A 23953-nucleotide genomic window follows, 5' to 3' on the forward strand; every position below is an offset into this window, starting at 1 on the left:
CAGGGTAGAGGATAATCTTTACACTGTGCACAAAAAACATTCTGCCTACAGGAGGGAGCGGTTTATAGCTCAGTGGTACTGGGCTTAACTAGCATGCCAGAGGCGCTGGGTTCAATCCCTGCTATCACCAACAAAACAATTCACCAACAGCAACGTGTACCTGTGTGTGTGTGTGTGTGTGTGTGTGTGTGTGTGTGTGTGTGTGTGGTGGGGGGGGGGGTGTTTCGCAAATGAGACATGGTAGTTGTCTTTATCAGTATGGGTTGTTTAATTTAACCTCCAGATCTATTCATTCTCTCAAAAATGACATAATTATGCTTTTCTTCAAGGCTGCCCAAAACCTCTTTGGGAACATACACCACGATTTCTTTATCCAATCATCTATCTGTAGATTGGTGTCTAGACTAACCCACTAACCTAGCTCCTGTGTAAAAGCTGCAAACACATGGGCTGGCAGGTATGTGTCATTCTGACTTAGATTTCTCCTAGTGGCTTTCAAGCTGACCACTCAGTGTCTACCAAAGTCATTTCTTTTCTACTTGCTTCCCTGTGTGTCTGTGTTCCATAGGATCTCTGTCCAGAATCCCTGACTCCAGTGCCTCCTGCAGATCTCCCAAAGTATCTCTACTAAATACTGTGGAATTCTCCCTGTACTAAAGGCCTTTACTAACATGCCCAGCCTCTTCCTTTCTTGGAATGTGCTCCCTCCTCCCTGGCTCTACAAGTTCCCGGTATAGACCATCAGTGTGCTCATTAGATCTGTAACTGGGTCTCCCTCTGAGCCTTTCCAACTTTCTGTGGATTTTGTCCTAAACCACACAACACCTGGGAACAGCACGCACACCTCACACCCCCCCAAACACACTCACTCTGGCTATGCTCCATCAGCTTCATGAGGATGTTTTGAACAGCAGTGTGCTGTCTTCACCACAGACACAGGCAATCAGAGTAAAGACCCTTCTCTGGAAGATGGCTGCAAATAGCAACATCCTAGGGAACTCTCCAGGGCAATCTCCCAGCATTTCTTATTTCTTTCTCCATCTGGACTTTCTCTTCTCTCTTCTTCTTTCCACTCTTCCCATTTCCCTCTTCTCAACACACACACACACACACACACACACACACACACACACACACACACACACACACACGCCACTCCCCCAACAGCTGCAGTCTGGAAGAAATTACTCCTCCAAACAGCCAGACTTCCCTGGTTTCAGGAAATTCCAGGCTGGGCAGGGGAGGGACCGGGCTGGGGGCACGCCCGTCCATCCCTCTAGCTCTGCCTCTGTCCTCGTCTCCTGCCCTCACAATCCCTTCAAAGGGCCCTTAGCTTTTCCACCACCAAGGCTTTCTAGTCCTTTAAATCCTAGAGGCAAACTTTGAGGGACTAAGGAAGGCTGGGAGGGGCCTATGGCTTAACCCTCTCAACCCCAGACAAGAGACCAAATTGGCTGTCTGGGCGTTGACTCGGTGCTTGGTTGGGAGACTGCCATGGCCCCCGAGAGGGGCTGAAGCTTATTCTCAGTGGAGGTAAGAAAAAACCACCGCCAGGGCTTGCCGGACTCTGGGGGCTTGTCTCCTGGGTCTGAGGGAGGAGGGCAGTAAACGATAGAGAATGAAGAACCCTGGACCCCTGGAATGTGAGAGAGGAAAGCAGGGGAACTCCCAGCCCGTGAAACCAGAGAGCTAGGAGGTGGGGCTCCTGGGACCCAAGGGTGCAGGACCCAGCCTGAGGCGGTGGCACTCAGACAGTATCCCTAGGTCCTAGAGCCCCTACCAGGAAGGACGTGACACTTGTTTTATTTGCCAGGTGAAATCCCGCCTGGAGAAAGAAGGAAAAGGCGCCAGAGAGGTAGTCTCCGAGGCCAGGGGGACCCCAGCTTAAGCCGGATCTCAATTCAGTCTGGACCACGAGGTGAGAAGGTTGTAGTGGGCAGGGGTCTTCAACCAGAGGGGAAAAAAAACCCCAACAGACTAGTCACCAAACAGACCAGGACCTTTGAAGTTCCCGATGCAGCCAGGTTGCTTTAGTTTTAAAATTTAGAATTGCCAATCCTAAAATCCCAGGGGTCTCCAGGTGGGGTCCCTTGCCAAGTCTGGGCTCCACCCTCCTCCAGCCTGAGAACCAGTCCAGCCAGCTCTGGAGCGGATTGTTATTTTCTTGCTGGTAGGGCTGAGGCTGAGAGAGGACAGAGGTGAGCCAGCTGTGCCCCTCCCCCCTTCTTTCTCCTCGCCCCCCCCCCTCCCACCCCTGCACAGCTGGAGCCACGCAGTACTTTGGCAGGAAAAAGAGGGTGGAAGAGGCCAAAGAGGATGTGCTTATCTGAGCATGTGCCTGTCTGGGCGGGCTGGGTTGCCTGTGTGCTTGCTTCTAGTCTGCTTTGCATTGATCCCTAACAAACGGCCCCTCTGTAAGAGCCTAGGCTGATGACGAACTTTTTCCAAGAATGACCACATTGCCTTGAATTTAACAGGCCTGCAGCACTCATAGTCTAGCTTAGAGCTGAGTATGCAAAAGGACACCCAGGCTGCAGGGGGATATGACTCGCTCAAGGTCTCTCTCAGAGCTAGCCAGGGCTCCAGGGGCATTAAAACCTCCGCGTGCATGTGTGACAGCACACATGCATGTAATGTGCTGCATTAAAGTGTGTTAGGGTCACCTGCTAGATTATTCTCTACTTTATTCTTGAAATGAGGGCGATCTCTTATTCAACCTGGAGTTGAATAAGTCCCCGCTGTCTTTCTGCCCCTGCCCTCTACAGTTTTGGGCTTAGAGGGTTTTTAAAGGGTGCTGAGGATTTGAACTCAGGTCCTTGTGATTGTGCAGCAAGTACCCTCGCCCCCCTCTAAACAATTAGCCATCTTTACAGTCCCAAAAGGTTCCCCCCATCCCCACCCCCCGCAAGAGATGGAATCTCACTATGTAATCCAGGCTGGCCTGAAACTCTCTATGCAGACTAGGCTGGCCTTAGACTTATAAATATCCACTCACCTCTGCCTTCTATACACTGAGATTAAAGGCATGTGCCATCATATCCACCTCCAAAAGCTCTTTTTGCTGTGACCCTAACCTTTAACAGCTAAGCCTTCTCTCTAGCCCTCCAAAGGCTCTTCTAATTCACATCCTCCCCCCATATACAATGGAAGAGAAAAACAGTCCGGTAAGGTACCACATAAGAGCTCTGGCCTTTATATCAAATCAAAACTGTTTTGTTCCTCTCCATGTGGTCCACTTCCTGTGAGTGACTGTCAACTGCAATAGGCTCTTTACATTTCAGTTTTCACCAGCCTGTTGGAAATCCTGTCTTCAGAATTTATTCCTGTGTGACCCAGGGCCAGTTATTGAACCTTACTGGTTTTTAATCATTGAAAAAAAAAAAAAAAAGTTATCACCGTCTGCTCCAAGGATTGTTTTGAGGATTAAATGAGTTTTGCATCCTTTCAAGTCACCAAGGCCAGTGTTCATCCATGAGAATGTGCTTGGGAAATGAACCGGGTCACGCATGTGTTTTTTGACATCCTTTAACATACAAGGCTCTTGTTTTTCAGAGATTAAATTCAGCAAAAGGTTAAGGGAACTCCCATAAGGAAACAAATGGCAAATTTCTAGCACCAGTATATGTTACAAATTGTGATCTACGCTGAACCTATGGCCGATAATCCCAGTTACGAGGGAATAGAGGCTGAGGCGGGAGGGTTCAAAGTCCGGGTTATAGAGTAAATATTAATATAAAATAAAACATCAGTTTGGGCAACCTAATGAGGTTCCATCTGAAAATGTTAAAAATATATTTTTTTTCTTTTTCTTCTCCCTTCTCCCCTCCCCCTTCTTCTCTCTTTTTTGGTTTGTCTTTTCTTTTCTTCTTTCTTTCTTTCTTTCTTTCTTTCTTTCTTTCTTTCTTTCTTTCTTTCTTTGTGTGTATGTGCATGTGTGTAATGCTGGCTGATCTAGAATTTACTGTGTAGACCAGGCTAGCCTCAAACTCAGTTTTCTGCCTGCCTCTGACTCCCAAATGCTGGGACTAAAAGTATGTACTACCACGCCCCACTAAAACTTTTTTGTTTTAAAGGTTAATGGTATAGCTTAAATGGCAGAGTATTTGCTTAGAATTCCCCTATGAGGGGACAGGGATGTGGCTCAGTGCCTGCCTGGAATTAACCAGTGAGGTACTGGGGGCCTGGCTCAATTGTAGAGTGTTTGCCTAACACCAAGGGTATCAGCTAGCTCTAGGGTCTATCCTCAGCACTCCAACAAAAAGGGTGTAAAATTGAGCATTTACTGTGTGCTTGGCTGAGATGGAGTATTCTATTGATATCCCACTTGACAGATGAGAATACAAGATCACATGGGTCACATGCTTATCCAAAGCCACCCAGCAGATCAGTGGCCAGATCCTAACCTGAGTATCTGATTTTCTGAATTGTACCTGTTTTCCTTCTCACTGCAGAGTACTGAGATGAAGGGCATTGCTGGCTCCTAGAGAGGATCTTTATGGTTAACTGTGGCTCAGTATTTACTACTGAATCAAATACAACATTTAAAAAATAAGAAAAATCCAGTACCTGCTAAGTTGTTGAGGGCCAGTCTCCTAGTCCGTCAAAACTTTTGTTTGCATTATGATGGAAGAAGAGAGTGGTGATTGTGTGTCAAGTTACAATAAAAATATGTCTGCTCACCTAGGTTAAGGGTGGAGTGGGCCTGGTATACCAAGAGCAGTTTGAGAGATGGGCAAGATGGCACAGGTTTGTAAGCTTAGCACTTGGGAAGGCTGAGGCAGGAGGACTGCCGTGAGCTGCCTGTGAGATGCTATCTCCAAAATAAAACCGACAACAATAAATACCAGTACTGGTGGTAGACCTGCGATCTCAGTACTTAGGATGCTGAGGAAGGAGGATAAGGAAGTTTAAGGCCTAGGCTACAAAGTGAGTTCAAAGACAGCCTGGACAACTTAGTATGATCTTGCCCCTTAATGAAAACCGAAAAGGTTTGGAAGAGGGGCATGGAGGAGTTGGAGCTATAACTAGGACAGTAGAAGTACTGGCTGCTCTTCCAGAGGACCTGGGTTTGATTCCCACATCTGTTATATATAATGTGGCAAAGGGTTGCCTAGTGGGCCCATGCCAAGGTGTCCCCCTGTGTAATTATGCCATGCAACTGATCTGGTATAAAGGGGGGTTATTTGGGGGAGGGCGGGGAGGGAGGGCCTGGGGAAGGGGTCAAGGCATATGATAGACATGTAGACCGGCAGACAGATGGAAACAGAGCCATGAGGGCAGAGAAGGGGGTGGGGAAACAGAGAAGGACAAAAACGGAGAGAGAAAGAGATTATCCAGAAACACTTGGGAACAGAGAACTGGGGTGCCCAGCAGACCTTTTACATGATGCCTGTATCTGGCAGCAATAGGTAATGATGGCTGATGATGACATAAGGCATCCCTGGGAGGAGCCTAGAGGCATCACCTGTAAGCAAACAACATCCACAGGGAAATCCCTTGGTCCTCTGTAATTCCAAGAGATTTGACGCCCTGTTTTGGCCTCTATGGGCACCAGACATCATGCATGTGGTACACAGATACGCATTTGGGCAAAACACCTATACACTTAAAAAAATTTTTTTATAGGCAAGGGAATGTGTTAGAGTGCTTTCCTGGGATGTGTGAGATCCTAGGTTCAGTCTGCAGCAGAGACGAACACATGCAAAGTGTACGTGCATATATACATGCAGTTAGAATGCACCCATCTAAATTATTTCAAGCAGTTTTGGCTTGACACGTCTCCCCAGGGTGCTGAATGCTGAAAGAGCAATGGTGGCTACTTGGCCTTTCTCATGCAGTTCTACCAAGTCTAATCTTTGTTCCGCAGTTACTGTTTGGGTGACACAGCCTTTTCTTCTCCCAACACTGGCACTACCAGTTGGTAATACTCAATATTAAAAATAGGCTTTTCTTTAAGTTGCTGTTTCCCTGTGCTCTGCAAGGAATCGGAAGTGTCATTTTATCCGTTGTACAGACAGGAAAATGAAAAGATTAATTTGTGGAGATTCACTTAATTAGAAAAGGGTGAGGCAGGCCGGGCAGTGGTGGCGCACGCCTTTAAACCCAGCACTTGGGAGGCAGAGGCAGGCGGATTTCTGAGTTCGAGGCCAGCCTGGTCTACAGAGTGAGTTCCAGGACAGCCAGGGCTACACAGAGAAACCCTGTCTTGAAAAACAAAAAAAAAAAAAACAAAAAAAAAAAAAACAAAAACAAAACAAAAAAAAAAGTGAAGCTTTGATTGAAACAGAAACAAAGGATTTCATTATAGTAGCGGTGAGTGTTAAAAGTACAGGGTTGTAAAAGTTCCTCCCAAAATTTCCATGGAAAAAGACCAAGCTTTGGAATATTGGTCAAGGCTTGCTGTGTTTCTGTTTTCCACCCAGTCAGGTGTGGTGCAGTAATCTAGCGACTGCATGTCTGGTTTCCAGTTCATTAGTTGGCAGCTGCAAACATATGATATTCTTGCTGATATTTTTTAATTATATCTGCTCTTTTTACCTGTTTTCCCTGTGTATTTGGATATGTCTCTGTCTCTCTGTCTCTGTCTCTGTCTGTCTGTCTCTCTCTCTCTCTGTGTATGTGTGTGTGTGTACGTGTGTACACCACATGCAAGCTTGGTGCCCATGGAGGTCAGAAGAAGGCATCAGATACCCTGGAATTGATGGTAATGGGTAGTCGTGAACCGCCGTGTGGGTAGTGGGAATGTGTGTACTTGCACGTGTCTGTGTGTGTGTGTGTGTGGTACCAGCGAAGAGCATCAGTCTTCTTGGAGGTGTAGTTATAGGAAGTTGTAAACTGTGGGACACGGGTACTGAGATCAGAGCTTCCCTAGAAAAGCAGCAAATACTATTAACTTTATATTAACATATAAGGTATTTGCTTTATTATTAGTGTTTTTTTACAAAACATGAGATGTTACACTGCTAGGTCATAGTATCCACCCCCCCCCCCAGCTGATCATTTTAGTTATTAAATTCTATGCACATATACTTCCCTTCCTTGGAAGAACAGCAAACACTAAACCTCTGAGCCATCTCTTCAGTCCCCTAATACTGCTAACTTTTAACATATAAGGTATTTGCTTTATTATTAGTGCTTTACAAAATATGAGATATACTGCTAGGTCATAGTCTCCCCCAAAACAGATCATTTTGGCTATAAAATTCTGTGTAGATGTACAGCTCCCCTGGACCACTCTAAACCTCCAGAACGACAATCTTCATGTGGTCTATTCAGTGGATTTTGCACACGCCCGGTAGAGCTTTCTTGGTCTACTTCTTCAGTGTGTACGGAGGGCAGGGTGCTTGAATGTGTGGTTGGCCTGTCCCTTGGGTACTAAGTGGACAGAGTCTTCCTGCCTTTGAGGATGGACATTGGCAATCATGTATTCTTCATCTATAGTGAATGCTAACTGAAGTTATATTTTTTTATTAGCCTTGAAGCACTCCAAAAGTAATTTTTTGGTACCTACCGTACCTACCCTCTAGAAATGCTCAAATATTTTTTGTTTTACCCACATAGCATAATGGTCATGTGTAGTGAGAGTTCTGGAATTTTTTGTTAAAATAAAAAAAAAAACCAGAAATGTTATTAAAATGTCCTTTTATTTTAACCCCAGGTGTAGAGATATGGGGACACTTCAGACTTTCTTCAGCAGCTGACTACGATTTACCTTGAGCTCTAGCAGATGTGTGGTTTTGACAGCTGCAGATAATTTTTGCGATTTTGTGTCATTTGGAATTCTGGAAACTTTTCAGAGGTTACATAATGGTGAGGGCCCTCAGAGAGGTGGTCAGTAGTTGTTGGTCCCTTAGGAAGGTTGGTTGCAGTGTGGCCATAGTCAAAGAAAAGACAAAAGGAAAGAAATTAGTGTCAGGGAATGAGATGGGGTGGGAGAGGGTGATAAAGATTGGAAAAACAACCCACAAGGTGGGCAAGGATCAGGTACGGTTGTGTGGGCGTGTTAGACTCAGGAAAGCCTAAGTATGTCTCTGAGTTCAGCAGTAGTAACCTTGGGAACCTCTCAGTTTGCTTCCTCACGTGTTAACTAACAATAATAGTTCCACCACAGTCCTGCTTTATGAGAGAATTCTGTGGCTATGTGGGATAGGGACACAAGAGGTGGAGCTCCCGGATGAGTCAGCTCTGATATGCCTATGTCCCCACAGATGCCGGTATTGAAGCAGCTGGGCCCTGCACAGCCCAAGAAGCGACTGGAGCGCGGAGCACTCTCTATCTCAGCACCCCTCGGAGACTTCAGGCACACATTGCACGTGGGACGCGGTGGTGACGCCTTCGGGGACACCTCATTCCTGAGTCGCCACGGAGGCGGTCCTCCTCCCGAGCCCCGAGCCCCACCCGTTGTGGCCCCACATTCTGTCCCTCCACCTGCAGTCCCACAGCCCCCTGTGCCTAGTCTCCGAGTGCCTTCACCTGCGGACCCACTGCTGTCCTTCCACCTGGACCTGGGCCCCTCTATCCTGGATGCGGTGTTAGGCGTCATGGACGCGGAGCGCGGCGAGACATCGGCCACCAAGCCCAATGGGGATGCCCACCCTGGAATGCAGCACTCCGAGGTCCACTGCTGTTCCAGTGCTGACCTCCAGCTGAACGACGTCATCGGTCTGTAGTGTCGTGATTCCTTCAACCCCTCCCTCCCAGCATTCCACTTTTGTACACATAAATGGCCAAGGTTTGTGCCATGGACTGTCTGTTCACTTTAGAAAGGGTGCAGAAGCAGGACAGTGGTGGGGTGCCACCATCTAAAAGTCAAGTCTGTCGTCATTAGGAGTTTGAAGGCGTATTCATGTAATGCCCCTCCCAAAAGGCGGAGTCTCGAACCTGACTTCTCCTACAGCCTTATTCATTCCTCAAACACTGACCCGTCCTCACTGACACCTGGATAAAGTCCAGACCCCGTGGCAGCTGCTACGGGAAAAACTGGCCTAAAGAGTCACAGTCGCCTGGCCATCCACTTCCCTCCAGGTGCACTCTGGGCGGTGCCGCTCCTTTTTTTTCCAGGGAGCGGCAGCAAAAGGAAGTGGCCCTTTGGAGCCACGAGGGGTGTGGTTCCCGTGGGAAGAGCTTCAGGTCCCACCAATTGTGTGTCGCCCCTCAGGTGGCTGTTGCGTTACAAATCTGGGCACAAAGTTCAGCCTGAGCCTACAGATGCCCAGATATTTTAACATCCCAGAGGTGCAGGGCTGCCTGAGCCTATATCGAGAAGATTCTCAAAGGTTTTCAGAGGGGAGGAACTAGAATTAGTCTCTGGGTTTGGGAAGGGGTTTTCTTAGGTCCCTAGAGGGATGAGACCAATTTAAATTAACCGGACCAGAGGTAGAGTAAGGTCTTTTAAAGCTTCCAAAAGAGTGGGTCGCATTTGTCAACCCTTAGGCTGGAGATAGGAGTAAAACCCGACCCCTACAAAGAAGCACAGGTAAAACCATTGAACCTGGTGAGCCAGGGTAGGATGAACGAGGGGCGGAGCATATGTAAAACATTTAGGTGAGGTGGGGCCAAGGGTGAGGCTTCCAGGGAAGACGGGAGCGGTCATTTATATATAACTTGACAGAGGCAGGACCGGGAGTCACTTTACTCGTTATGAGGTATGATATGCAAGTTAATCAATGGTTTGGGGGCTGGCTACAAACATTAAGGACGGTTGGGGGCGGGGCCAGGACGGCTGAGCCTACCTCCCCTCCCAACGAGCGGAGTAAATCAGATGCTGCCCTGCCAGACTCCCTAGAAGTCTGGAGGGGCTGAGCAGATACAAAGTATCTGGAGGCGGCGGAAGGGGTTTTCTAAGCCCGACCAGCACCCAGGCTACGGAGTATATGTAAATCGGATGCGAAGAAGCCTTGCTCCTAGGCTTTCTTGAGGCCCTGACACCGGTGGGGCACATGTCAAGTATTTGCGAAACTGTCTCGCTTAAGTCCCAAAAGGGAGGAGCACGTATAAAGTAGTTAGATGGGATGGGACAGGGCTCTCTGGAGTTTCAGAGAGAAGCTTGCCGCACGTGTAAATTGGTTGGTTGGGCCGGGCCAGGCTCTCTAAGGCTCCCTGAGGGGCTGGGCATATGTAAATCGTTTTAGGCGGGGCAAGAAGGGGGTTCCCAGTGGTTTACAAGCCGGATACGCGTAAATAAGCGGCTCTTGCGATTGGATCGCACTCTGACGCCTGGTCCTTTGGCCTCCTTCCACCAGATGCGAGCGGGCTCCTGGCGTCACAGTTGGTGATCAACGCTGCGGACTGAGACCACTTAGTGTGTACGGGACCATGGAGGCCTCGGCCGATTCCTCTGAGGCCCCCGCGGCCTGCCGCTTCTTCCTCGAGGGCCGCTGTCGGTTCGGTGCGCGCTGCCGTCAGCCACATCCCGGGGTCCCGGCGCCGTCCTCCGAGGTTGCGCAGCCGGAAGCTGAGTCCAAGAAGCCGGCCTTGCGTACTGCTGCTGACGTCATCCAACGCATCCGCTGGGACCCGCGCCTGGAACCCGCTGACTTTTCGGTGGGCTACACCGACCGCTTCCTGGGAGTGCAGGAAGAGCCATTCTGCGCCTTCTGCTGGGACCAGCCGCTGGCAGCGCTTGGACCCGGCGTGTTGGCAGTTCCGCAGCACCGCATACGCTACTTCCGCTTCCGCGGCCGCCTGGTGTGGGACCGTGCCTCGCGCACTGACCTTATTTTTGGCTCGGGCTCTGTGGCTGGACGGGGACCCACCATCTTTGATGCACTGGACGGCGGGGACGAGCATTGGACAGAGGTCACGCCAGAAATTCCTGACAAAGAGAAAGCAGGGGTGGGTTTAGAGGGTCTGGATACTCAGGATGCCCCAGAGGAAGGGTGTGGAAATCCGACCAGAACAGAGCTTGATTCCTTCCTGGAGACACCCGAAGAGGGTGGGGCAATCAAAGAGCTCAAAACTGGGCTTGCTTCCAGCCTGGAGACACCTGAAGTGGATGGACCAACTAAAGAGACCACTGAGTTAGAAACAGCAGACCCACGCATGTACTTCCCAGGAGTAAAGGAGAACTTGAACTCAGTAGAGGTGCCCAGAGCTACAGTGCTTCCACAGTGGCAGGCGCAGGCCATGCCAACTAAAGGGCTTTCTGCTGAAGAGATGGAAAGCGTGTGGGATGCAGGCGCCTGGCCTGACGACAGAAAGGCCCCTCGCCAGCCCCGTCCTACACATTTTGTGGCACTGATGGTGACAGAGCCTGGGCTTAGGGCTGAGGTGGTCAAGGCCCAAGAGCATCTGGTCCGGATTGCTCCTTCTTGTGCTGAGTTCCTGGTACCAGCACAGGCCCTGCACCTGACAGTGGTCTTGCTAAGGCTGACAGGCCCTGGGGAGGAGGCTGCAGCAGCTAGGGCTCTTCGGAGAGCCATCTTGAAACCAGGGTTTCGGGCACCCTCCCAGTTAGAGTTCCGGGACTTGGTTCTTCTGGGCCATCACGTGCTCTGTGCCGCACCCTCCCCTACACTGTCAGGCATGGCCCAAACACTGAATCAGAGGCTAGAGGCCGAAGGGCTTAGAGTGGTGCAGCTGCCAGAACTACAACCACACCTCACCCTGGCTAAGGTACCACATGGAACCCAAGTCTGCCTCCCTAAGCCTGAGTACATCCTGAACCAGGAGCTAGGAAGGCAGCCCCTAGGGAAACTCTGGCTGTGTCGCATGGGCAGAGTAGGGCATAGCTACCTGCCCCTGGCTGAAATTCCTCTCAAGTGACCGAGGTTTCATATTTCAGATAAGAAAACAGGCCAAGCTGAGACAGGTTCTCGCTCTCTCTCTCTTTAATTTTGGTTTCAAGCTTCCAAAATGTACTGTACTCAATGCTCAAGGAGAATGAAGGAAGGGGAGGGGAGAGGTAGGGAGGGAAGGCAGGGAGGCATCTGGAAAAAAAGCAGCCTGACAGTCCAGCTGTTTGCAACCTCATAGCACATCCTCCAGTTACATGGCAGAAGGGGGGGGGGTAAAAAGAAAAGGGGAGAAGGAAGAAAAGTAACTTAAACACACACACAGAGAAAAGAGAAGGAAACATGACGTGAGCTGGTGATCCATGAAGGCAGAGGGGAGGAAAGAAGGGAGGGTAACCATTTTACCTGTGTTGAACCAGGGAGTAGGAAGGGAAAGGAAGAGGAGGGAGGGAAAGAAAAAAAATCAGAAGAAACATTGGGGCAGAGGGAGGAAGGGACACGGAGACAACTTAATACAACTTGAATAAGACGAGGCAGCCCGGCCGGCATGGTCCCGCGAAGGCCTTGGAGTCCTCAGTGCGGTGTGGCGCTGGTCTGGTTGTGTCGGTGGTGCTGGCTGGCGTTTCTGGGGTGAGGAGCTGAAGGTGGGGCACAGTCTTTAAGTGGCTTCCCTCACCCCAAACACTGAGGCCCCCAATGGCTGGGCAGCAAGAGTCTATGACGAGGCAGACGAGGCAATGGGTGTGGCTGGCTGGTGCCCCGCTGCAGGCGGGTGCGGGCTGGACAGCCTGTCTTCTTTCTGCTGGCCCCCCAGCATGGGTTGGGCCAGCACGCAGAGTCAGGTGCTGGAGTACGAGCTCGAGAGAGAGAGAGAAAAAACACTGAGACAGCATTAGTGGAGGTGAGAGGTGGACACAGAACCTGTAGCCCCCACCCCACCCTGCTCCACTATATACTCCCAATTATCCCCTCTGAGACAAAAAATAAAAACGTAGAAAAATCTCTGTACAGGTCCCCGGTGGGAAACGGGGGTAGGGATGCTGGCTCTTCCTGGAGCCGACTCCCCACAAATTTTTACAACCCATGTCCATGGCTCAAAAACAAAATTTGAAAGGCGGCGCTGGGCCACAGCCCTGCCCCCGCCCATGCTCGATGGGTGCTCAGAAGGCTGGCAGCTGCGCCAGGCTGAGGCGGCAGTCCACGCTGGAGTTGTCCGGGCCCGTGTAGGACAGGCCCAAGGGCTCTAGGAAGGCCCGGCAGGCGGCCTCGCCCTCGAAGGCCAACTCGGCCTGCAGGTAGGAGACGGGCAGCGCAGGGCGGAAGCTATGGAGACAAGAGGAGAAAATGATGAGGCAAACAGACAAGGGAGGGCCCAGGAGCAGGGAGCAATGCTCACCACTTGGGCCTGCATTTTCCTCAGCAAGGAACCTGCTGGCTTCTGCAGCCCCTCCCAGCCTCCCCATTTTCAGAGGCTTGGGGGGGCAAGGGATGGGGTTGGTAGCCCCAGTGCCCAGCTGTGCCCCCCGTTGCCCACACTTACCTGCTCAGGAAGGAGGGGGCAGGAGGGAAAGGGCCCAGCTTGGCTCCTCTGCGACTGAGGAGCTGGAGCCAGACAGAGTAAGTGGTACATGGACTCAAAGGGTAGGGACAATGGCGCCCCTCCCCCCAGGATGTTTGCACAGAGTGTTACACTCAGCAGTGCCTTCTGGTTGCTACTAAGATGCCCTAATAGTGTACATGTCCTGCTAGTTCTCCTGAAGGCCACCAAAACCCTTTAACCACTTAGAAAGCCTCACCAAGTATCTGGAACCCAGGCATCCTATGGGTTCCCTTGTCTGCCTCAAGCTATGGCAGGAACACGAGTCTGACATCTGAGGGATTTGTCTGCTGTGCTAAGTTCAGAGGATAGGTGCTGTGAATTGAGGTCCACACAGGCCAGAGCTTGAAGCTGCCCACCAAGTGGCTTACTGGATTACAGAAGGCTCAGCAGCCTGATGCCCGTCCATTTCAGCTAGTCACAGCCCCTCCTCCCTTGGGTTGGACTGACTTACTACTAAATTCTAGAACAAGTTTCTTGACCCATAAGTTGCAATTCCCACTATAACAGAACCGCTAATGACAAAACATTGCTGCCTACCCTGACATCCAAGGCCCCTCAAGACTCTTGAGAGAGCTCTTGACCAGGGTTTTTCAATCTTGGCAAGACTGGCGCCCACCGCAGTGGGGCCTTTTGTTGCACAGTATCCCTGGTCTATACCCACTACCACTAGATGGCAGGAGCATCCACAAGCAAAGGGTTGTGGTGGTGGTGGGAATCTGTTGCCCATATAGCCAAGCCTCCCGCAGTCTGATGGCCAGGGTCCTTGCAACACCACCCTCGGTGCCGCAGCTTCCCAATCCAAGACTTCTGATAGTCAAAAAATGGAATGGGCACAAGGTCTCATCTCAAGAGACTGCTAGCAACACAAGCCATGTCACCCTTTCTAACGTCAGGAAGATGAGCAGCCCATAGCTGCAGGCAAAGGCCCTGAAAAGGGAGGGGGAAGATAAGCCAGGTTCCAAGCTGATGTAAACAGATGAGGAGTGCAGGGAAGGAAAGGACACAAGACCAGGAGCAGTGAGGTCAGAACAGTGGGAGAAAACCTGGAACTGAAGGTGGCTGAGGAGGAAAGCAGTGAGGGTCAGGGGTATGAACAGGGGATCAGGAGGGGACTCCAGCAGAGGAGCTGAAGGCTGACCAGGATGTGGAGGGGACGTGGCAGAGCCACAGCACACAGGGCAGCAGAGTGCAGTGCCACATACGTTTTGATCATGGCCTTGAGGGCGGCCTTGCGCTCCCGGTCTGCAAACTTGTCCACAAGGTAGCCAGACATGCAAGGTGCATGGCAATAGAGCCTGAAGAAGCGGTGGTAGTTGCCCAGGGCCCAGGCTGCCCTCAGTGCCAATGCATGGGACACGCAGGGATCTGCCTTCATCTCCCTCGTGAGGTATGCCAGTTCCGTAGTGATGTCTGCACAGGAGATAACTGGACGTCAGGTGGCCAGGGGGTGCCACCTTGGGCATGGCACCCTCCATCATGGGGATGGGCCTCTCACCTCCAGAGTTCTTGGTGAAGATGTAGTAGAGGATTCGGTATGCAGTAAACTCGCCCACGTTGCCTGCTAAGTTTTCCGCATACAGTGACTTAAGCTGTGTTTGGCACTGGTTGAATTCTTCATGGTCACCCTGAGGGTAGGGCATGGAGGGAGAGGTATAAGGCATAGGCAAATACAAGTGATTTCAAGAAAGGAGTGGGAGGAAGCTACCACGTTCCCCACCTTCTCCAAGGCAATGCGGGCATGGGTCTCATACACCTCCACAGTGAACTCCGTCCGGATGCCTTGCACCTGGGCAGTGGAAAAGAGTAGTCAGGCAGAGCAGAGCAGGGCAAGATGGCTGACATCAGAACCCTCTCACCATCTGCCTTACTGTCAGATCCTGCCGAATGGACTTCATCTGCTCACAGGCAAAGGCATAGTCCTGCTTCTCCTTCCAGTGGGACTTGACCATGCACAGAGACTTCTTCAAAACCTGCAGGTAATAGAATCAAAGCTGAGTGGAGAAACAGATGACAGGCCAAAGCCACCGTGTCTCCACTCAACAAGAGCTGCAACAAAGCCAGTATCAGTGACTCACTATGAACAAACGAAATCCAGGCAATACACAGCAGGTCTGAGTGCCACACAATGCTGTGCCATCCTGATGCAGAACACCAGCTACCTTCCCAAGTTTACCTCGTTCTAGGGTCCCACACATAAGTCTTCCTTACTTTGCTGGTCATAAGGCAGCTGTGGCCAGGCTGTGCCCCAGATGTGAAGGGCCTGGATGCTAGGATTTTCTCATAGCCAAAGCTACCACCTCCTTCACCCAATGTGTCCCATGTGCTCCTTCTTATGTTAGCTCCCCATCCTAATGCTAACACATCCTGGGGGCAGACATACACTGCCTGGGACTTACAGCCACAGGTCGCACAGTTGATGGGTCTGGGGCGCAGGTGAGCCGCAGATAGTGCTTTGTAATGTCAGGACAGGTGCCCACAATTTGCAGCTCCTGCCAGTCAGGGTCAGCTCCACTGCTTTCCAGGTTACTCATCTGTAGCACCAAAGGCTCGAGGCGCAGGCGACGTGAATGCCCATGTTGGAAGCGGGCTGCCCTCTTTTGCTTCTTAAGCTCACGCTCTGGGTCTTCACACTCCAGTGCTGCCATCTTCTTGCGGCTGCGTTTGGTGGGACCTAGGTCATGTCTGGAGAGAAAGGGTAAAAAGAAAGTCAATGTTTTCAGCCACTCTGAAGGCCATCTACCCCACCTGTGAGACCCAATACCACCCACCTATACCTAGGAAGAAATCCCACCCAAAGCACCTCACCTCTTTCCACGCTGCGCCCTGCCGCGACCTCGATCCATGTGGGCCCCGCGACCACCCCGACCCTTGGGGGGTGGGTTCCTGCGGCCTACAGGGTGGCACTCATTCCCTGAGTAGGAGCTGTCAGAGTCTGAGTGGGAGTCACTGCACAAGAAAGAAAAGTCAGGCCTGAGCCCAAGGGTCAGGCTCCAAGCAGCTCCCTCCCAGCTGCCTCCCAGCCAAGTGTGCACACCTTCTCCGAAAGTGTCGGGTAGGCGACCTGGATGAGGAGCGGGATCTCGAATCCGTGCTGGAGGAAGAGCTGTTATCCTTCATGAAGACGTTGCGGTTGCCGAACTTGGTGAAGCTGCTACCCCGAGCTCGGCCAGCAACCCCAGCCCCAGGTGTCCCTCGCTGGGATTGGGCACCCCCGCCCCTGGTCACCGAGCCTGCCCCCCTGGAAGGGTGAAGGCTGCTAGGGGCCTCCCACCGCTTCTTCTTGGGGCTCTCAGCCACAGGCTCCCTGGTCAGCCTGAGGATATAGCAGGGCAGGGCAGGGCATTACTAACCAACCACCAACCTGCAGTTCTGCAGACCCCACCCCATGGCCCAGGGCCACAAAACCTGGGAGAAAGGAGAGGCACTTACCCCGGCAACTCAGCCACTGTGGTGCAGGAAAGGGACCAAGCCCAAGATTGTCTGTGTCCAGGGGATGCTCTTAGCCATCAAGCCACCCATACCCCCCCACCCCCCAACAATCCCTTCCCACTTCCTAAAACCCATCCTTGATCACTCCTGGGCATCCTACCCACCCCATGGGGACCTGAGATATAGGCCTCAGCTTTTGAAACCATTTGTCTCAGAAGCTGCTGCTTTTAATGTTCATGTCCCCAGCCCATACCCAGCTGCCGCACTGTTTCAGTGTCACCCAGACTGACCCAGGCAGAGGCTCTCGGCTCCAGTCAATGGTGTAGGCAGAGCCATCCTGGAGTCGGGCCTGTAGCACCTCCTTGAGAAGTTTCTCTGTCCGGTCCTTGTCCTCTTCTGACTCGCAGGCGGTAAAGCACCTTTCCACATATTCCTTCATATCCTGAGGCCAATCATCCGGCTTCCCTGACAGGTTTCCCCGGCCAGAAGGCCCACTGTGGGATAGGGGATAGATGAGGGCACCTAGGTGGGAGGACCCCCACATATCAGCAGAACTATCTCTGTCATCTAAGAAGGCAGTCTTGTACTGGACACGTCTACACTCACTTCACCTCATCAAGCACTCAAGGGTGCTTCCTAAAGAGGGACCTTGGAGCACAGAGGATGGGTAGGCATGGTCAAGGACGGTAGTCACCTGTGGTTCTGAGCTTTCTCGGAGTTGGGCTGGGGACCAAAGCTGCTGTGTTGACCCTCTGAATTAGAGCTGAAGTTCTGGTTGGTGACTGCAAAGGGCCGCTTCTGGATGTTAAATTTTAGCCCTCCAGTCCCGGGAGCTGCTGTGGGAGAATAGCAGAGACAGGAGTTAGGCCTTCCCCAGACATTCACATAGGCTAAGCTCTGGAACACGTTCCTATCATGAGCACACCTATTCTAGAACAGTCTTCTCCTAGACACGGCACACCACAACATTCGGACAAAGGACTAGCAACTCTTGTAGGGCTCACAGCCAAGCTCCAACCCTCTGACTCCCCCACACATCTGCTAACTTACGTTTCATGCGGGTCCATAACTGCTGACTCTTCTTAGGTTTGGCAGGCTCGCTGTAGCTGTGTGGCCCATATGCCTGCCCTGTAGGAGCCCCTGCCTGACTATGCTGAGCGGTTGGGGCTGTTCCAGGCTGAGGGCCGTTGCTTAGACTATGTGTCCCATGTTGTGGGTTTGAGGGCTGAGGGGGCTGGGCTGCAGGTAGCTGCTGAGGGGAAGCCTGGTAGGCCATACTCTCATCCATGCCAGGGACTGGAGGCTGCAGAAACAAACAGAGGCTGAAACAAGCAGGCAGCATCCTGGTGCTGAGTCACATGGTATTTACAGTTATCTTCTTTAGCACTCAGAGCTACAATCTTTTGTGGGTAGCAATTGTGTGTGCTCAGTGACTCCCTGGGGTATCCATTTTCACTAGCAGTTCATTTCACAACTAAGATTAAGCCTCAAGGGACTGGAAAACTTGCCACAGCTCAGCTACCAAGGAGCAGCTACCAGCAATGCCAATACTGTGGCATGCTCTACACTGATGACACATCAACTAACTAAGGTTCCTCTCTTGAGCACATCAACACACATGACAACACAACTGCCCAATCCCTAAAGACTGTACCCTCTAGACTCTTAGGCGCCACCAAGTCACATGACTCAAGAGGTCCACAGAAGAAGCAAAGCATGGACTCAAACCCAGGTCAATGTACTTCCCATGTTCTATGCTCTTCCACTCCTGTAGGGGGCGCCAGATGCAAAGGCAGCATATTGGGTAGGTACAGATGTGTATGCACCCTCTGCTGTGTATGTGTGTGTGGGGCAGGGAGGTTAGGGGCAGAGGAGGACTCTTTCTTGAATGCAGGTTGAGTGCACATGCTGGAGGAAAAGAGAGAAGACAGACTGCCAAACTACAAACCACTCCCACTATCTTCACAATACTACAGCCCCTTGGCCTTGCCCAGCCTCAAGCCCATACTACTTTTAAAAGCTAAGCTTTTAGATTAGGAGCTGCTTGGCAAGAAAGAACAAGGAGGAAGGGAGGGGGCAGCTTTGAAATAATGCAGACCATTGGTTGCAAGTCCTCTTAAGACCCAGGCTCTCTCCCAGCTGACCAGGAGCAGCTAGGCACAGCATTACCTGGTTCAGAGTCCCTTGGTGCTGGGGAGCCGATGGCTGCTGGGCTGTAGCTGAGCCGTAGGAGCTGGCCATCCCATACTGGGAGGGGGAGCCATAGCTCTGGTACATGCTCTGCCAAGGCACAAGGGGAGCCAGAGTTAGTGGAGGCTGCTCACCATGCCTTTGGCCTCCCTTTAGCTGTGTACAACTCAAAAGGCTATAGGCCCTTAATTTTTCCACCACACAAATGCACTAATCATGTATTTTCAAAAAAAAAAAAAAGTAATAATCAAAACCAAAAATCTCTTCATTCCACTTATGATCACAGCCAGAGTTCTTGTTAATAGGGAGTGAGAAACACTAAAGTAAAAGTGCCAACACCTTTAAATGCTATGATGAAGTGATAGGGGCAACAGCTCACCCCTTTAATGACAGGACTTCAGCATGGGGCAGAGGCAGGTGGATTTTTGTTGAATTTGAGTAAGAGTGATCTACACAGTGAGCTCCAGGCCATCCAGAACTACACAATGAGATGTTGTCTTAAAAATCAACAACAAAAAAACCCCAAAACAACAAAAAAAAGCAAGCTAGTTGTAGTGGTGTACTCCAGCAGCTGAGACAGAAGAGAAAGCTAAAGTCAACTTGGGCTATATAGAGACCCTGACTCAAAAAGCAAAAACCCAGACTTTAATAAAGTCTACACACAGCTATGGTGTAAATGGGTAATGCCCTGCAGTAAGTACCATGAAAGAAAACAAGGCAGAGAAAAAGAAAAGCAGGAAGATGACTTAAAAGGCAATAGGAGGCTCTCTGAAGGTCTCCCTGGGCAGCGAGGAACCTTGAAGTGAGCTGCAGAACAGAGAGCTGCGGCAGAGCAAACCACAGGGGACTAGGACATTAGTCCTGGGCTCTGGAGGCAGCGGGAATGTCAGCATTAACAGTGGAATGGACCAGAATGGATATGCCAGATCATGTGAGACTGAGCAGGAATCTGGCGGTTTTGTCAGGGGCTGCTGCCTGTCTTCACCCAGCTAACCTCGCCCACCCTGACAGAATGCTCCCCCCTGCAGCCAGGCCCTCACCATGGGGTAGTAGTAGCTGTACGGATAGGCATAGTTGTACTGCTGGTACCACTGGTAGTACTGCTGCTGCTGCTGCTGCTGCTGCAAAGCTGAGGCTTCTGCCTGAGAGACGTACTGTAGAAACAGGAGTGTCTATCAGTGCCAGCCACAGGAGCCAATGGGTACTACAGTCCCAAGAGGGCAGGTCTTCACTGCAGAGTAAGTACAGGAAGGGAGCAGACTCCATACAGTAAGACTAGACATCTTAAAGATGGAAACCACTGTCCTTAAGACCACTCAGGCCCGGGTTAACACAAAGAAGTTATTTTTCTCTTCATCAGATTTAGTAAACAGGAAAACATGTTTACAGTCACGCTACAGCACTCGATCTTCTGGAAGCTAGCATCCTTCCCATCCTTCTCTTGACCACAGCCCCCCAACCCCAGCACAGTAGTTCCCAACTCCTGCATGCCATTCTCACTTGTGCACTGGCCACAGGCCCACTGCTGCTGGCTTTGGAACTGCTGGCAGCCCCTGCTTTGCTGATGCTGGCCAGGGCCTGGCGGGCCTTTTCCCACTCTGGGTTCTCATGCATAGGAGTTTCCATGCCATTTTCTCTGCTGGTCCCAGCCACCATGCTGTACTGAGAAGACCTGCAAAAGTGAAGCAGAATTATGTTCTCCCAGTATAAACAGGTAGACAAAATTGGGGAAAGTAAACCCAACACTTGAATTCTAGAGCTAAACTCCTTCTCACCACAGCCCAAGCTGAAGGTGGTACATAGCAAGTGCCAAGCAAACAGAAAGCTTACTAGTAGGTACATAACTTCACACATGACCTAGGACCTTAGGAGAACTCAGTTTTTTACAAGCCAATGAATTCTGACATGGCCAACAGTGAAAAAAAGAAATGATCAAAAAGATAGTAAGAGGGGGCTAGAAAGGTGGCTCAGTATTTAAGAGCATTTAGTAGTTTTGCAGATGTCACTAGTTCTGTTCCCAGCACGCATGTCAGACAGCTCACACTCACCTATAACTCCTGCTCCAAGGGATCTGATGCCTCTTCTGACCTTGAAGAGCATGGGTTACACACATTCACTCACACGAGCCCACATTCACATACACATAAAATGAAAGCTCAAAGGGGACATTTGCCCCTCCATCCTAGCGCCCCAGAATGCTCATTTCTTCCCCCAAGCAGTGGAAGGTCCCATTGTGTCTTGTTCCTCTTGCCTTCCACAATGAGCTGTGTTCCCCGCACCCTACTCACCAGTCTGCAGCCCGCTGATCACCCACGTTGGCCGCCATCTGGACCTTGGGGTGCAGGGAGTAGACCTCGGGAGCCAGACTGCTTTTTCAATGTCTATAAGAAAAGAGATGAATTAGGAAGACCCAAGAGATGATAGGCTAGAAAGGGAGGGTATCACCTCACAGAAGGAAACACTGGCAAAAAAAAATATATATATATATGGGAAAGAATCCAATCGTGGTGGCTTGTGAACAAACTCCCAGCAATCTTTTGGGAGTTCAACACCCATCTGGGCTACATGTTGAAGTCCTGTCTCAAAAAACAAACAAACAAACAAACAAACAAACACCACCACCACCACCACCACCACCCTCCAAAGACTCAGAATCAATTCTTAGCGTGGAGTGAAGAGACCTGAGCATGAAAGGAAACACTTCCCTTAGAGGTCTCCAAGATGAAACTGTAGGATAGGAAAATGAAAAACAAGAAAGCTGAAACTTGCATTTCGAGTGTGGCTGGGAGAAAACCGGGCTTAAGTGGTGGATGCAGAAACTTCAGTCCTGGACAGGAAATCTGAAGAGAATTCTACTACAGCAAGAAGGCGGCTCTCCAGTAACTACCAGTGACTTAAGTACTAGCTACAAAGAAGCTTGTCAAGAGGGAAGCCTCTAGGGGCACTCTGAAGAGTAAGGAACTGAGACTGGGAGAACATTGGAGAACAGAGCAAAGTTTTCAAAGAAAAAGGTAAACTATGGATGTCTCACTGAGCAGCAGCAGGTGAGGGTGCAGGAGTGAAGTCACTGCTGTCAGCACCTTTCAAACTCAATCAACTATAGTCTCCAGAGTGTGGGAAGCCATGGCAAGGCCTTGCTCTTGGCAAACATTCACCCTTGGCTTTTCTACCTACTATTCTTCTTTCTGCTTATCTTCCATGATTCACTTGTCAGTTCTTAGAACTTCAAACAAGGCCTCATAACAACCCACCTTAGTAACCCTTCCTCCTGATCTCTAGATTTAGCCAACATCCTGCTAGATACATGTTTTTAGAACCCCTGGTAATAAAAAGGCTTTGTAAGAATAACTTAGACCCCACAGCTGCAGCTAGCTTCCTCCACCTGCAAAGCCCTTTTTCCTTTCCTACCCGTCCCCATCCTGTTTTTTAGAGTATATGACTGGTGTGAACAATAAAAATTTTGCCAGCTTGATCAGACTTCTTGGCTTGCTGTGCCTCCTTATTTTCTCCCCCATCTCAGTCCTCTCCACAGGGTCTAAGGGTCCCACTTGATTGTCCAGCTGGCCTGGACACCAGAGGACAGAGAAGAGACTTGTATGGGATGTTCCTAGGGACAGGAGTTGGTTTGGGAGAAAACAAGTTTGGCAATTACTCAAGTAAAGGGTCTGCAGATAAAGCTTTGAGGATGCTGTGGGAGGCCCACACAATTTTAAGAAACCATTAGGGGTGGGGTGGATAGTACCGTAAGAAACATGATGGACGGACCACCTTGGAAACAGGGCTGGGGCGGTCCAAACAACAGGTTTTACAGCAAAGAAGCCTATTGGAGAAACCGAAAATCTTACAGGAAGCTTAAAGGGCACTGACAGGTCTCATAGACCTTTGGTTGGGGGGGGGGGGCGCAAAAAAACCAAAAAACCAAACCAACAATCCATCGGGTGGAGTCAAGGGGTCCTAAGTAGAAAAGCACACAGGAGAGCCTTGGGTTACTAATTGGTATTAGGAGTGAGGACTAGGGGGAAGGGGTCTGATGTACGAGGACAACATGGACTGTAGTCTCAGGAGCACCTGGCAGTCCCGCAGGCATGGGGTCGACGACGCTAGCTGGAGGTTGAGGCCGCCCTGAAACCAAGCGACCTCCCTTGTCCCCCGCGGCCAGCCACTGGCCCGGTCACGCCTGCGCACCACGCTGCCAGGGTGGCCTCTGTGGGTTGCCCTAGGCAACAGGGCGGCAGGCGTAACAGCTGGTCAAGGGGGCCGCAAGGGCAGCGTCTAGGGCATTAGGGTCCTCAGCGTTCCCAGGGCCAGTGGCAGGGCGGAAGCGGACGCGCACGCGCAGTGGAACAACCCTCCCGCCCCCCCCCCCACAGCGCAAACCCAGCACGCATGCGCAGCGGCGCTCCGGCGGCCACACCCTTTAGAGACGCAGGGCGCGGCGTCGGTTGGCCTCACCAAACAGGCCAGGGCTCACGTAGCGCGTGGCCCGAAGGAATCCCTGCCCTCGCCCGCCATGCCTCCCACCACTACCCACACTCACTAGGACCGCTCGCTCCCGGGATTCGTTATCGGCGGGCCAAGGCGGCTACAAGACAACCAAGACAGCGCTCGGTCACCGGCTGGCTCTAGTCTGGGGCTCGAAAGTCCTGACTGCGGCGTGATGACGTTACCCGGACGTCTGTCCCCGCCCCGTGTCGCGCACAGCCAATAGACGTCACCGCTCGGTTTGAACCGCCCTCTACACGTCCGGCGTACGCGCTCGCGTGTGGGCGTTGCCAGCAAGCCGGAAGCTGGCGTTGGACGGTGGCCCGGTGGGGACAAACGCCGCGATACCTCCTAGCCTTTCGTGCGCGCTCACAACAGCCTAGTTTTGACTCAGTGGTCAATCGGCCCTCGAATGTAAAGCATAGGGACATGTGTTGTGAGGCTGAGCACTGCGCTATGACGATCGCAAACAAAATGGGTGGACGGAAGCGGGCTAAAGATGAATCCTCCCTTGGAAGGC

At 51.2% G+C, this 23953-nt stretch overlaps 3 protein-coding genes across 8 annotated transcripts; 2 read left to right on the forward strand and 1 right to left on the reverse strand.

Moving 5' to 3' along the window:
• Nucleotides 1–1247: 1247 nt before the first annotated feature.
• Cdc42ep5 (CDC42 effector protein 5) lies at nt 1248–8741 on the forward strand. 2 transcript variants are annotated; one of them, XM_076927768.1, is made up of 3 exons: nt 1248–1533; nt 1814–1918; nt 8208–8741. In XM_076927768.1, exon 3 carries the CDS (start codon nt 8208–8210, stop codon nt 8667–8669), a length of 462 nt encoding a protein of 153 aa, XP_076783883.1. In that variant the 5' UTR covers nt 1248–1533; nt 1814–1918; the 3' UTR covers nt 8670–8741. The 2 variants fall into 2 exon arrangements, with proteins under 2 accessions (XP_076783883.1, XP_076783882.1); XM_076927767.1 differs by lacking the exons at nt 1248–1533; nt 1814–1918 and adding an exon at nt 6677–6703.
• On the forward strand, nt 8515–12177 carry Leng9 (leukocyte receptor cluster member 9). Of its 2 annotated transcripts, none has more exons than XM_076927762.1 (2): nt 8515–8661; nt 10242–12177. In XM_076927762.1, the coding sequence occupies exon 2, from the start codon at nt 10315–10317 to the stop codon at nt 11761–11763; it is 1449 nt and encodes a 482-aa protein (XP_076783877.1). In that variant the 5' UTR covers nt 8515–8661; nt 10242–10314; the 3' UTR covers nt 11764–12177. The 2 variants fall into 2 exon arrangements, with proteins under 2 accessions (XP_076783877.1, XP_076783876.1); XM_076927761.1 differs by lacking the exon at nt 8515–8661 and adding an exon at nt 9603–9644.
• On the reverse strand, nt 11811–23628 carry Leng8 (leukocyte receptor cluster member 8). 4 transcript variants are annotated; one of them, XM_076927757.1, is made up of 17 exons: nt 23489–23628; nt 21240–21332; nt 20452–20623; nt 19992–20105; nt 18931–19041; nt 17812–18064; nt 17456–17597; nt 17052–17255; nt 16762–16812; nt 16367–16645; nt 16138–16278; nt 15729–16014; nt 15201–15302; nt 15050–15118; nt 14828–14957; nt 14535–14742; nt 11811–13055 (listed from the first exon to the last, which is right to left on the reverse strand). In XM_076927757.1, the coding sequence occupies exons 2-17, from the start codon at nt 21275–21277 to the stop codon at nt 12893–12895; spliced, it is 2463 nt and encodes an 820-aa protein (XP_076783872.1). In that variant the 5' UTR covers nt 21278–21332; nt 23489–23628; the 3' UTR covers nt 11811–12892. The 4 variants fall into 4 exon arrangements, with proteins under 4 accessions (XP_076783872.1, XP_076783874.1, XP_076783873.1 ...); XM_076927759.1 differs by lacking the exon at nt 18931–19041; XM_076927758.1 differs by lacking the exon at nt 16762–16812.
• Between the last annotated feature and the right edge of the window lie 325 nt (nt 23629–23953).

This window comes from Arvicanthis niloticus, chromosome 30, assembly GCF_011762505.2.
Source record: "Arvicanthis niloticus isolate mArvNil1 chromosome 30, mArvNil1.pat.X, whole genome shotgun sequence".
Taxonomy (NCBI): Eukaryota; Metazoa; Chordata; class Mammalia; order Rodentia; family Muridae; genus Arvicanthis; species Arvicanthis niloticus.

Coding starts and splice junctions, on each gene's coding strand:
- Leng8 (XM_076927757.1), bottom strand. CDS start 21,277: ATGGCGGCCAACGTGGGTGATCAGCGGGCTGCAGACTG. Junction 20,624..21,239: donor GATCAGCGGGCTGCAGACTG/GTGAGTAGGGTG, acceptor TCACTTTTGCAG/GTCTTCTCAGTACAGCATGG. Junction 16,015..16,137: donor AGGGCGCAGCGTGGAAAGAG/GTGAGGTGCTTT, acceptor CTTTCTCTCCAG/ACATGACCTAGGTCCCACCA.